This window comes from Balaenoptera ricei, chromosome 14, assembly GCF_028023285.1.
Source record: "Balaenoptera ricei isolate mBalRic1 chromosome 14, mBalRic1.hap2, whole genome shotgun sequence".
Lineage (NCBI taxonomy): Eukaryota > Metazoa > Chordata > Mammalia > Artiodactyla > Balaenopteridae > Balaenoptera > Balaenoptera ricei.
The window spans coordinates 11,955,441-11,967,728 of NC_082652.1; the positions used below are offsets into that span (position 1 = coordinate 11,955,441).

At 48.4% G+C, this 12,288-nt stretch overlaps 1 protein-coding gene across 8 annotated transcripts in view; it reads left to right on the forward strand.

Annotated features, from left to right (window-relative positions):
* Positions 1-12,288, forward strand: part of KSR2 (kinase suppressor of ras 2) — a 430,186-nt gene that overhangs the window by 365,134 nt on the left and 52,764 nt on the right. For all 8 annotated transcript variants that reach the window (XM_059893620.1, XM_059893622.1, XM_059893618.1 and 5 more), the window contains 4 exons: positions 1,190-1,231; positions 1,872-1,944; positions 4,956-5,004; positions 6,822-7,189. In XM_059893620.1, coding sequence (XP_059749603.1) covers positions 1,190-1,231; positions 1,872-1,944; positions 4,956-5,004; positions 6,822-7,189 — 532 coding nt within the window. The remainder of the gene's footprint in view (positions 1-1,189; positions 1,232-1,871; positions 1,945-4,955; positions 5,005-6,821; positions 7,190-12,288) is intronic.

Here is a 12,288-nt window from a genome sequence, read left to right on the forward strand (position 1 = left end):
TAACATTGTATAAGTTTAAGGATATAATGATGTGATATATGTATCTGTTGCAAAACAACATCCATCACCTCACATAGTTATCCATTGTTTTTCCTTGTGATGAGAACTTTTAAGATCTCCTCTCTTAGCGTCTTTCAAATAGATGATACAGTATTGTTAATTACAGTCGCCATGCTGTACGTCACATCCCCAGGACTTATTTGTCTTATAACTAGGCATTTGTACCTTTTGACCACCTTCACCCAATTCTCCTATCCCCATTCCCCACTTCTGGCAATCACAGATCTGATCTCTGTTTCCATGAGTGTGTTTTTTTATAGATTCTGCATGTAAGTGAGATCATACTGTTTGTCTTTCTCTGTCTGACTTATTTCACTTAGCATAATACCCTCTAGGTCCATCCATGTTGTCACAAATGACAGGATTTCATTCTTTATTATGGCTGAATAGTTTTCAATTGTGTGTATGTATGTATGTGTGTGTGTGTGTGTGTGTGTACATATATATATGTATATATATATTCTTTATCCATTTGTCTGTTGATGGGCACTTAGGTTGTTTCCATGTTTTTGGGATAGTGATTTCTTTTCCTTCAGATATATACCCAGAAGTGGAATCCCTGGATCATATGGTAGTTCTAATTTTAATTTTTTTAGGAACCCCCGTACTGTTTTCTATCGTGGCTCTACCAATTTACATTCCCACCAACAATGCACAAGGGTTTCCTTTCCTTTACATCTTTACCAACACTTGTTATTTCTTGTCTTTTTGATAATAGACATCCTAACAGTTGTGAGGTGATACCTTATTGTGGTCATAAAAGATTTTTTTGAAGCCACTGTCATCGCTCTGCCAGAAGGGAGAAGATCACTGTGTTAGATTATGGCCTTGGAGGCTTTTCTCTCTGTATATGTGTGTCCTTACGCATTTAACAAAGGTGGGATTGTGCTCAGGTTGGCTCTCTGAGTTGGGCTGCTCTGTTTTCAGAGAGTGTCAGTGGGAGGGTTGGCTGGGATGTTTCTGGCTTCTTTAAACATGTTCTCAGTCCCTTGGAATTCGGGGTGTCTGCAGAAGTCTGGAAACCTCAGGGGCGGGCAGAGAACCACAGGTGGCCGCAGGAGCCCCATTTGTTACCTGAAGGGCCCGCTCCGGGGCAGCGCTCACTGTGATGTTTTCTTTCTTTCGCAAGCGTCCCACTACTACAAATACAGGCAGCAGTTCATTTTCCCAGGTGAGTTTCATGTGACCTCAGTTCCTCCCGAGCAAGCCCTCTGAGGCGTGGCAGCTGCTGGAGGGGATGGAGGCGAAGGTTGCCGGGGTGAATGAGCCCCAAGAGGATGGGGTGGAATCCCCAGACCACAGGCTGGCGACTGGCTATGGAGGTGGAGGAGGAAAGGGTGTGGGACGAGGCACTGACGAGGTCCCAGAGCACAGTAGGAAGGCCTGAGTGGGTGGTCTGCAGTGCAAGGATGGGCAAGGGTGAGGAGGGGTCTAGAACCACGTGGCAGGGGAGGGATGGTCAAAGGGGCTTGAATCGGGCACTGGGAGACGTGAAACCAAGTGGCCTCATCATCCCAAAGGGGACTCAGGAGTGAGGAGGATCCAGTGGGTGCTTCAGGCCAGAGGCTTAGGGCCTCCGGGAGCCCCCAGGTGGCAGTGGGGAACTTTGTTCAGGATGTCATCTAGACCACTCGTGCACCTAGGCAGGTAAATTCAAGTGGCCAGGGAAGGGAGAGAGGGGATTCGGCAGCCCCAGGGACTCATGGTCTGGTGAGAAGTTCTCAGCTGCCAGCATCTCCCGGGAATCAGGCTTTTGGGGGTGGTTGTGGACCCCGAGTTTGGTTTCTTACTGTCTAATCTTTGACTCTCAGATGTGGTGCCGGTGCCAGAGACGCCGACCCGGGCGCCCCAGGTCATCCTGCATCCAGTGACCTCGAATCCAATGTAAGTGGAACAGAGACCTTTTCCCCTGCCCTGGCCCTTCAGTTTGCTCAGGGTCCATGTCTTCTTTCTTCCTTCTCCTGGAATTGATGGGGTGGGAGGCGGGGAAGAAGTATGAGGGGGCCATAGAGGCAAGGGAATAACTCAAGCTAAGAGAGAGAGAGTGTGACAGCCCAGGCCAAGAGAGGGACAGTACCCATCCCCTTGAGTCACTTCTGCCTTGTGTCCCTGGCCCTGCCGATCAAGTGTGATTTCCAGGGGCCAGACCATTTCCTTCAGAGCCCCAGACCCTCCTGTGATCAGAAAGACCACTTCCCCCAGGCAATAGCTAGAGCTTAATGAAAGGGCAATTATTCTGCATCATTATCCCCCTTTTAAAAAGGATAATTTAGGTTTATACCAGGGATCAGCAACTTACAGCCTATGGGACAAATCCAACTTTCAGCATATTTTTATAAATAAAGTTTTATTGGAACACAGCCATGCCCATTTGTTCACAATGTGCTGTCTATGGAGGCTTTCAGACTACAACAGCAGAGATGAGTAGTTGCAACAGAGACCGTATGGCCTGCAAAGTGTAAAATATCTACTACCTGGCCCTTTGCAGAACAAGTTTGCTGATCCCTGCTTTATAACATTATAAAAATAAAGTAAGCTAATTTGGCGAAATTTGGACTATTCTGTAAAAAAAAGAAAGGAAAAATAATCACTTACAATTGCACCACTCTTAGAAGTGTGCTCTATTCATATTTTACATACTTGTGATCCATACTATATGCAATTTCCATCCTGCTCTGTTTATCCCTTAATGCTATAACATCACATTTTTTCATATTATTCTGGGCTCTTCATACACATTGATTTTAATGAATGTAAAATATCATATCGATGCGGAATAATTTCCTTAACCATTTCCCTACCACTGGATCTTACATCTTCCCATACCTCACTGCTGTAAACAACTCTGCAACAAACATCTTTGTGTGTGGTGCCTTTAGCATCCTTAGGATACAGACCCTCTTTCCAAGTGGTCTATTGCTTGTGCAGCCAAAGTGAAATCACCTTCCTTAACTTCTTTGGTTGTGACCCAAGTCTGGGGCATGCTAGGGACCTAATTTTGATTTGACTTCTTTCCCAACTCACATTTTTGCCTACTTGGTTTTTCTTCTGGCTACCCTAGCTGCTCCATCCTTTCTGACCCATGTTATAGCCTTTGTTAAAGACCCAAATGGTACATTTCTGAAATCAAAGGAGCAGCAACTTGCCTAGGGATATTGTGCTGACATCTAGCTCCAGATCATTTCTCTGCTGCACATAAACCAATTCCACAATTTGTGCAAGATGAACTCCAGGTTATTAACTGAGAGTCAGGGAGTGCCAGTGAAAAACGGAGTCAATAAGTGCCTGCGATCTGCTTAAATGTGCGTGGAGTGATGGGAACTGACTCTTTGCAGAAGGGAAATCATTTAATAGCCCCGGCTGCTATAATCACGCCTTGATGCAAGCAGAGGCGAGCAGTCCATTTTGTTGGGCATGAGGAAGGACTCCAGCTGCATTGTTCCACCCAAATCTCTCGCAGTGCGTCAGGTTTCCAGCATGTCAGCTGTTATGACGTGGTTTCTGCCTTCCCAAGCTGTACTGTAAATTATTGGTTAATAGGATGGCAAACGCTACTTCTTTCTCCTCTTTGAGTTCTTACAGTCTTCCAGACTCCCCCTCACCACTCCTCCTCCAGCAAGTGGACTGACTCTGTCTGCAGGGTCAGCAGCTTTCTGGGTGAGGTCTGAGGGTCAAGATAGGGGAGGTCTCCCTCAAATGAGGAGATGGGTCGGGGGAATCTGCTAAGCTTCCACTGCGGAAGTAGGAAGGGGGTGTGGTGGCCATTGTGATCCCTTCCTCCTACCAGTTCCAGCTCACTCCGTAAACACATCCTCTGCTCTAAAAACCCACTCGCCCCAAAATCCTTTAACACATATGGTGCCCCACATCTCCATCACATACTGTGTGCTCCAACACGCCCACACATCCCCAATGCATCACCAGTTACACCATCAAGAATGGCACTCCCCCTCCCCCAGCATCCCCAGTATGTACACCCAACTCACACCCACACAGAACAACCCCTGCACAGAGCACATTCCATAATACCCACACAGTCCTCGGTGGACACTTAGGCCTCACGCTGTGCCCCCAGCACCCATACCCAGCTTGTTCCCGTACTCAGAACACAACTGCAGCTCACAAGCTCATGAATGCATGAGTCACACACACACACACACACACACACGCCTGTGTCTTCCACTCCAATACAGTCTGGCTTCCTCCTCCTCCTTCTCACCCTGCACGTGTCTTCTGAACGTGATTGGCAAGGTGCAACTCAAAACACTGCTAACTTTCAAATATATCCAGTAATCCTCTCTCCTGGGAATGTCCATCACCCTCCATTTATTCAATACATACCTAACTTTCAACCCTTGTTACTTGTAGCCTATCTACACAACAGTAGTAATATAAATATTCCGTAAAGTCAGGAAGCCATGTCAATTTCAACTCTGTATCCCTCTAAAGGTCTGGCACTGTGTCTGGCACATAATTCTAATCAAATGAATGAATGAATAAATGAGCAAAAAACCAAATGAACACTAGGATCCTTCCAAAAGATTCAGAACTGTAGAGATCTGATTCATTCTTTCCTAGCAAACACCTAGAGCTCTAAGGATCCTGCCATCCATGGCATTTAGGCCAGTTTATAAGGGAACTGCTAGATTAGTGGAAACCAACAAAGAAAAATGAGCCCTGAGCAGGCCAGAAAATCTATTTAAGACAATGTCCTTGCACACCACTCCTTGGTGACAAGGTTATGGATTATTCTAGACACAAGCATTGAAGTGAAATTGGAGAAAAAGCCTTGGTGGTGAGGACTTCTCATTTTAAGACATTTCTTACATGGATCAAGTCAATGCATGGACCCATCTTTTCACCTGAGGGTCACGTTTATTTTTCTTTCTTTAAAGCTTGGAAGGAAATCCATTACTTCAAATTGAAGTGGAGCCAACCTCAGAGGTGAGAACCGGAGAGCAATGAAGCAACTTTTTCCGGGGGCTACCCACTTGGCAAAGCCGATTGATGTCTTTGATGACGCAGAGGGCTTGGGGCGGGCTGGGGGTGCAGTGGCCCTGTTTGATAGCTGTTCTAACTCCGGGACGACTAATGAGCGGATGGCCCCTCCCGGCACTGAGCCTAATGGGCCGTTATATGGTGTGCATCACGGAAAAGCTAGTTGTGCAGAAGTTGGCAAGTGATTTGCGTTCTTAGTTGAAAATTCAGCTCAGGGCTGGGTGAGTACCAAGGGGGATGTGCCCCGCTGCTTTCTAAAGAACATGTGGTAGGAGGAGATGGGAGCCTCAGGGACACTGGCTTGGCGGGGTGTTGAGAATGTTCTGGGGCTTCTTCCCACCTGCCAGAGCTCCTGGAGGAATAAATGAAGTCTTTGGGGTGAGAACCAGAGCCCTGACTCCTCGGCTCTGCTGGTGTGTCCTGAACTGAAGGGAGTGGAGTCAGGGTTTCCAGAGAAAATCATGTCCTTTTCTGGAACCATTGTGGTAGTTGGAAAATGACCGTGAAAGAAGGTATATTTCCTGAGTGTGCCATTGGGGACAGCTTGCTCAGGTTTGGGGTCAGAGAGACCTGTACCCAGCCAAGCGGCCACCTTCTCCGGCTGTCTTGTCAGACTCCAAGCCCCTGAAAATCCCCCCATCTCAGGCACCTGCTGCTCCCCCATTCCAGCCAAAGAACCCAAGGGGCAGGGCCCTGCAGCCCCAGGCGCCCCCAGACACCAGGCTGGGAAGGTAGGTCCCTGGGCCTTGAGTGTCTAACTGTTGCAGTGGTCACGTCTAAGTGTGCCTGAGTCATGTGGGCGTGCAGGGTAAAAATGCAGAGTCCTGGCCCTGGCCTTATGATATTCTGGTTCAGAAAATCTGGGAGGGGCCTAGGAATCTGCATTTTCTAAGCCATCCCAGCGGATGTTTCATACAGGCGGTCAGGTCTGTGCAAAGAACTCAACTCAAAGATCTTCGCCTTATTGAAAACCTCAAACCACCCCCAGAGGCAGATGTCATTAGCCCCACTTTACGATGAGGAAAAGAAGGCCCAGAGAAGTGAAGTGACTTGCCCAAGGTCACACAGCGGCCATATTCCAGCTCATTTGGTCTGAGTGTTAGGCTCATTCTGTCAACCTCTCCCTCTTGTATCTCAGCTGCACAGGAACCCCAGGCCTCTGGCCTGTGCTGAATAGCTCTGACATCTCTCAGTTTCTGCCTCATCAATTCCAAATTCCCTGGGGAAGCGAAGGCCCTCCATGTCAAGGGTTGTCACATGTTATATGCAGGTGTGTGGTGTACCCGTATTTCAACCTGTCGTCTTTCTTACTCCCACATAAATAATCAGGCAAGTCAAAACATCATGGTCGAGCAGGAGGGCATCGGATATTAGGATTTGAGAGGCCTGAATCTTAATCCTAGCTCAGCCTGGCTGCCTGACCAGAGCTAGGCACTTCCCACAGGGACCAACCATCCCCGTTTGCCAGTTTTCCAAGTGTGAGACTTTCAGTGCCCAAACGGGCAAAGTCATGGGAAACCGGAATACGTGGTCCTCCTGGCATTTCCCCTCTCTGAGCCTCAGTTTCCCTTTAGCACAAGAGGGATGGATCGCCAGGATCTCCCTGTCAGCTCCTTCACTGCAGTACAGTGATCGACAGGAGGTGCCTGGGCAAATAGAGAGACACGTGTGCACCAGCCAAAAACACACTGTGGGGCACAGTGGGACCCGGTGGGCAGGTGGGGCAGTGGTGGGAACTGACCCCTCTCCCCCTCTGGCCGCAGAACGAGGAGGGTCACGATGAGGCCGAGGAGTCGGAGGATGACTTTGAGGAGATGAACCTGTCCCTCCTCTCGGCCCGGAGCTTCCCGCGCAAGGCTAGCCAGACCAGCATCTTCCTTCAGGAGTGGGACATCCCCTTTGAGCAGCTGGAGATCGGCGAGCTCATCGGAAAGGGCCGCTTCGGGCAGGTGTACCACGGCCGCTGGCACGGGGAGGTGGCCATCCGGCTGATCGACATTGAGAGGGATAACGAGGAGCAGCTCAAGGCCTTCAAGCGGGAGGTGATGGCCTACAGGCAGACGCGGCACGAGAACGTGGTGCTCTTCATGGGCGCCTGCATGAGCCCGCCCCACCTGGCCATCATCACCAGGTCAGTCCCAGCCGGCTCCCCGCCCGTAGACTCATCCCCGAAGCTCTGCTTCCGGCAGCGTTGAGAAACGCGGGTTCTGCTAAATTCAGCGTTCCGGTAAATGGGGAGTCTCTGGCTTTACCAATCACAACTTACATGGTTTTAAGATTTGCGATTCCAGAAAATACGATTAATGCTAGAACTCTTTGGCAGAGTGGTGCCCTGGAGCGGGCACCACATGGGAAGTCAGAAAGGCTGATTCGAAACCCGCCTGTGCTCCATGTTTGTGAAACAACGTCTCTGAGACTCACTTTCTCCAAATGTAAATTGAATGGATTAGGCTAAATCAGGGGTCAGCAAACTTTCTCTCTAAAGGGCCCAACAGTATTTTTGGCTTTGCGGGCCATGCAGTTTCTCTAGTGACTGCTCAACTCTGCTGCTGTAGTGCGAAAGTAGCCTCAGACAAGATGTAAATGGACGTATGTGGCTGTGTGCCAATAAAACATTATTAACACAACCAGGCGAGGGGCTGGGTTTGGCCTGCAGACCCTAGTTTGTTGACCCCGGGACTGACATTCTGATGACTTGCTCTGGCTTTCATTAAAATCGCAGAGTACTTTTGTAGAACTCTACCATTGTTGTTTTAAATATCCAGGATCCATGGTCTATAGCTGCACAAAAATTGTAGTTAACAGAGCACTGACATTAAGAAAATGTCACATGATAGGAACTTTCTTGGACTTGCTCTCTCTAACCTGTAGGCATTGAAAAAAAATAGCTTTGGTTTCAGTTGAACAGTTGTGGAACAATCCTTTGGTGTGTTTTTAAACTCTGGCCTTTGCTCCTCTGTTGCATTAGGACTGGCCACAGCAGCAGTGTCCTTGGTGTGTCCTGTGGTGCCAAGTGTCCATTAGGAGCCTTCTTATTCTTATTCTCAACCCAAGCAATAAGATCCCAAATACACAAGCCTCGCATTTTGGCAGGTGCCATAGTGGGAGCTGTGGGCTCAGGGAAGAGCTGCTATGTCTTTGATCTGTTCCCTTGTGATCCATACAAAGCCTTTTTGAGTCCATTTGTAAGACCTGGGTGATCGGTAGAAGGTGTGTTATTGTCTGTCACCATTGATTATGCAGTTGGTGGGTTGACTGGAACCCACGTGTCAAATGGTAAGTGCTTGCAAAGAACTAGAGATCTAAGGATGGCCCTTCAACCCTCCTTAAACCAGGGTAGAAATTGGCGGTTCTCAACTCTACACAGGACCAGAAGTGGCTCTCAAATAATCAGCCCAGATCATATTCAGGGGCTGAGCTGTCCTGATTAGGTGAGTGTATCAGTAAGCTTTTGCTGAGTAACAAATACCCCAAAGTCACAGTTTCTTTCTAGTCTGCAAACAGTTCTGGGCTGAGCCAGGCTCAGTAGCTGGGCTCTTGGATGTGTCTGTGGTCCTCTGGCTGGTCAGACTGAGGGCTGGTCAGTCTCAGACGCCCTCACTCATGTGTCTACTGGTTGGCAGACTGTCAGCTGGGGTGCCTCGGTTCTTCTCCACACAGCCTCTCATCCCCCCGACAGGCCAGCCTGGGCTCATTCCCATGGGTGGTCTCAGGGTTCCAAATGCAGCAAGACAACAAGAGGTCAAGCCCTGTTGGACAAGTGCCTTTCACATCTCTGTCTTTATTGCGTTGGCTGATGTCCATTGGCCAAAGCAAGTCACGTGGCCAACCTCCATCCAAGGCATGGGGAACAGAGTCTGCCTTTAGATGGGAGGATTTGCAATGCCATGTTGCAAGAATGTGGATGCAGGGAGAGAGACAGTCTGTGGCCATTCTTACCACCTACCACTGCACGTAAGACCCTTAGCTCCCTTTTCTTTCCCCTTTCTAGTATGTATCATCTATATTAGCAGGCTGTCAATGGTCCTTTACTTGAGGTGCACAAGTCTGGTTGGAAGGTGGTCTTTCCCCCACCACTGGCCTTCTGCCCACTGTTCCCACCAGTCTGTTAACCCAACTTTCCCTCTGGTCAGCCCCTCACCTTCTGACCTGCTAACCCCTCTTTTTCAAATCCCCAAATTAGAAATTTGAAATCCATCATCTCTTCTCCTTTGCCTAGACCCTCTAAGGACCTACCAGCCTCTGACTTTTTCAGGGGTATCAGTGGAACCCAGTTACCCAAGCCTCCCTCCCCTCTTTCCCAAGGGCTGGCTAATTGGAAATGGATGGATTCAGTCAGCAGCCATCCTTGAAAAAAGAGTGGTCATTATGAAAATGTGTCACTCCCCCTGCAAGCCAGCTGCGTTGGCAGCCCCTTTTCTATTACATACAAAATTCTGAGTCCCCCTCCCCAAGCACCATAACTGCCTGCAGATTTCACAAATAGCGCAGCCTTTTCCTGGCACCATGATAAAGACTCTGCAGCTTTGGGACATATAATTGGTCTCTGAAGTGTTTTGGTATTTTGTTTGAAGAAGCCAGATGAGCCCCAAAGAAGTGGCATTTATTCCATATTATTGTGTCGTTATATATTTGTCTTAGGGAGCGGCTGAGTGCCCTCCTCTCTCCCGTTCAGCAACGTCCACTTGTTGGCCACCCAGGTTTCTTATCTGAACATTCAGTTTGAAACCAAATATTTGAGTAATTTGATTAATCACTCGCATTCGTGCAGTTGGTTGGCAGAGGTTGATGATTGGATGATAGCCAACCAACTGGAACAGTTTCTGGACCCTGGATTTATTTTACAGGGAACATAAGACCAGATAATTACCTGGCATATTCCAGATAAATTCACAATGGCGTGCTCTAGCCAATTACCTAGTAATTATCGTTGAAGTTAACAAGTATTTCTAAGATTAGCTTCCTTGTAATGCAATGTATATGGCTCTTGGGGAATGAGTAATAACCAACTAGTTACCCAATTGCTAGATCCACAAATGCAATTAGCAGCAGTATTGCTAAATCGTTTCACGATTGGGTCATTATGAGATGATTGCAAAGCTATCGACAGTCGGCACAATTGCTCATTTTTTAAAACTCCAGATGGAATTTGAAAGCCAATAAAGATAGAGTTGAATGAAAGCATCTCTTCTCCTTCTACCTTGCTGCAGCGTTTCTTAGACCACAGTTTCCCCATCTGTAAAATGAGCAGGTAAAAGCAGGTGTTTGTTGCAGGGTCCTTCTTTGGTTCTCTGAGACTGGGCTGTTTCAGAAGCAGACTGGAACTGCTCTAGAGCAGCACTTCCCAAAATATGGTCCACCAGGACTTCCTGCATCAGAGCCAACAAAGGGAGGTAGGTCGCTAAAATGCAGGCTCCTGAGTGCTACCTCTATTAGTTTCCTAGGGCTGTCATGACAAATTGCCACAAACTTGATGGTTTAAAACGCCACACATTCATTCTCTTACAGGTCTGCAGGTCAGAAGCCTGGAGTGGGTCTCGCTAGGCTAAAATCAAGGCAAGCCTGCTTTCTTTTCTGGAGGCTGTAGAGGAGAATCTGTGTCCTTGCCTTTCCCAGCTTTTGGAGCTGCCTTCCTTGCATTTCTTGGCTTGTGGCCCCTTCCTCCATCTTCAAAGCCAGCAGCATGGCGTCTTCGGGCGTCACAGGTCACATCTCCCTCTTACAAGGACTCTTGTGATTACATGTAGGATCCACCCAGATAATCCAAGATAAGCTCCCATTTCAAGATGCTTGACTTAATCACACCCGCCAAGTCCCTTTTGCCATATAAAGTAACTGTCACAGTTTCTAGCGATTAGGAGCTGGATATCGTTGGGAGCCATTTTTCAGTCTGCCACATTACCCTCAGTCTGGTGCATCCAGTCTATTTGTAGGTGAAGCCTTTTCAACCAAGCTCCCCAACCCATTCTAATTTGACTAATATTGGGGAACCCTGCCTTAAAGAGTGTCGCCAGGGAGTACTATTATGTGCCCAGCATTGGTGTCAGATGTGTCCAGCTAGTGCAAAGGGAAATGGAAGCAGGGAAATTTTCCAAGGAAAATAGACCAGACAGAATTACATAGTATTGGGATCTCAGTGGGAGGTAATTTGTTATTTATCTGGTGACAGGGTTATGGGTCAACCTACCTTAGCTTGGGGCCATGGAGACAAAGACAAAGCAAATCCCTGAAATTGATGTCTCCGAGAGGGCTTCACTGGGGGATCCTGATCCCACTGAACCCATCCCAGCTGCGTTACAGATGTGGAAACTGAGACCAGGAGAGGAAAAGTGGAGCCAGGACAGGAGCACAGGTCTCCATCATCAATACACCTCATCCTCTGACAGCTTGAGAACCCCGTCCTTCTCCAATGCTTGTTCATCCATCCATCCATCCAACAGATATTTAGTAAACACTTATTAAGCACCAGGCATTTTGCTGGACGTTAGGGGATGATGGTGAGCAAGACAGACATGGACCCGGTTCACAGGGTGCTGTCATTTTTAGTAGGAGAGACAGACTAGTACTAAAGTGGTAATGAGATAATTCAAGTAGGTCCCAGTCTGTTGAAGGAAACAAACGGGAGAGATGTGCTACAGAGGGACTTGGGTGTCGGGGTTATTTTGGGGGGGGTATGTGTGGGGTCCAGGAAGCCTCTCTGAAGAAGTGGTATTTGGGCAGGGACCTGGACGCTAGGAGCCAGCTGTGCAGACTCGGGGGCAGGGCACACCCAGCAGAGGGAACAGCAGATGCAAAGGTCCTGGGGTAGGAATAAGCAGGGAGTGTTTGAGGACCAGAAGGAAAACTGTGGTGGCAAAGCATGGTGGGTGAGGGCAAGAGGGTAGAAGATGAGGGTAAAGAAGCTGGCAGGAGCCAGATTGTGGAGGGGAGGGGGCTCTCAAGCCTGGTTGGGGAGCGGGGGGCTTTTAAAACAATACCGACACCTACCCCAGTCTCTCAACCTCGACACTGTGACATTTGGGGCTGGATGATTCATTTATGGGGGCTGCCCTGTGCATTCTAGGATGTTTAGCAGCATCCCTGCCTCCTTCCCACTAGATGCCAGTAGTACCAAGTCCCTCGTTGCGATAACCCAGATGTCTTCAAACATTGCCAACGTCCCCTGGGGCAAAGTCGCCCCAGCTGAGAACCATTGCCCTGGGGTTTCTAATTTAATTAGCCTGGATGGGG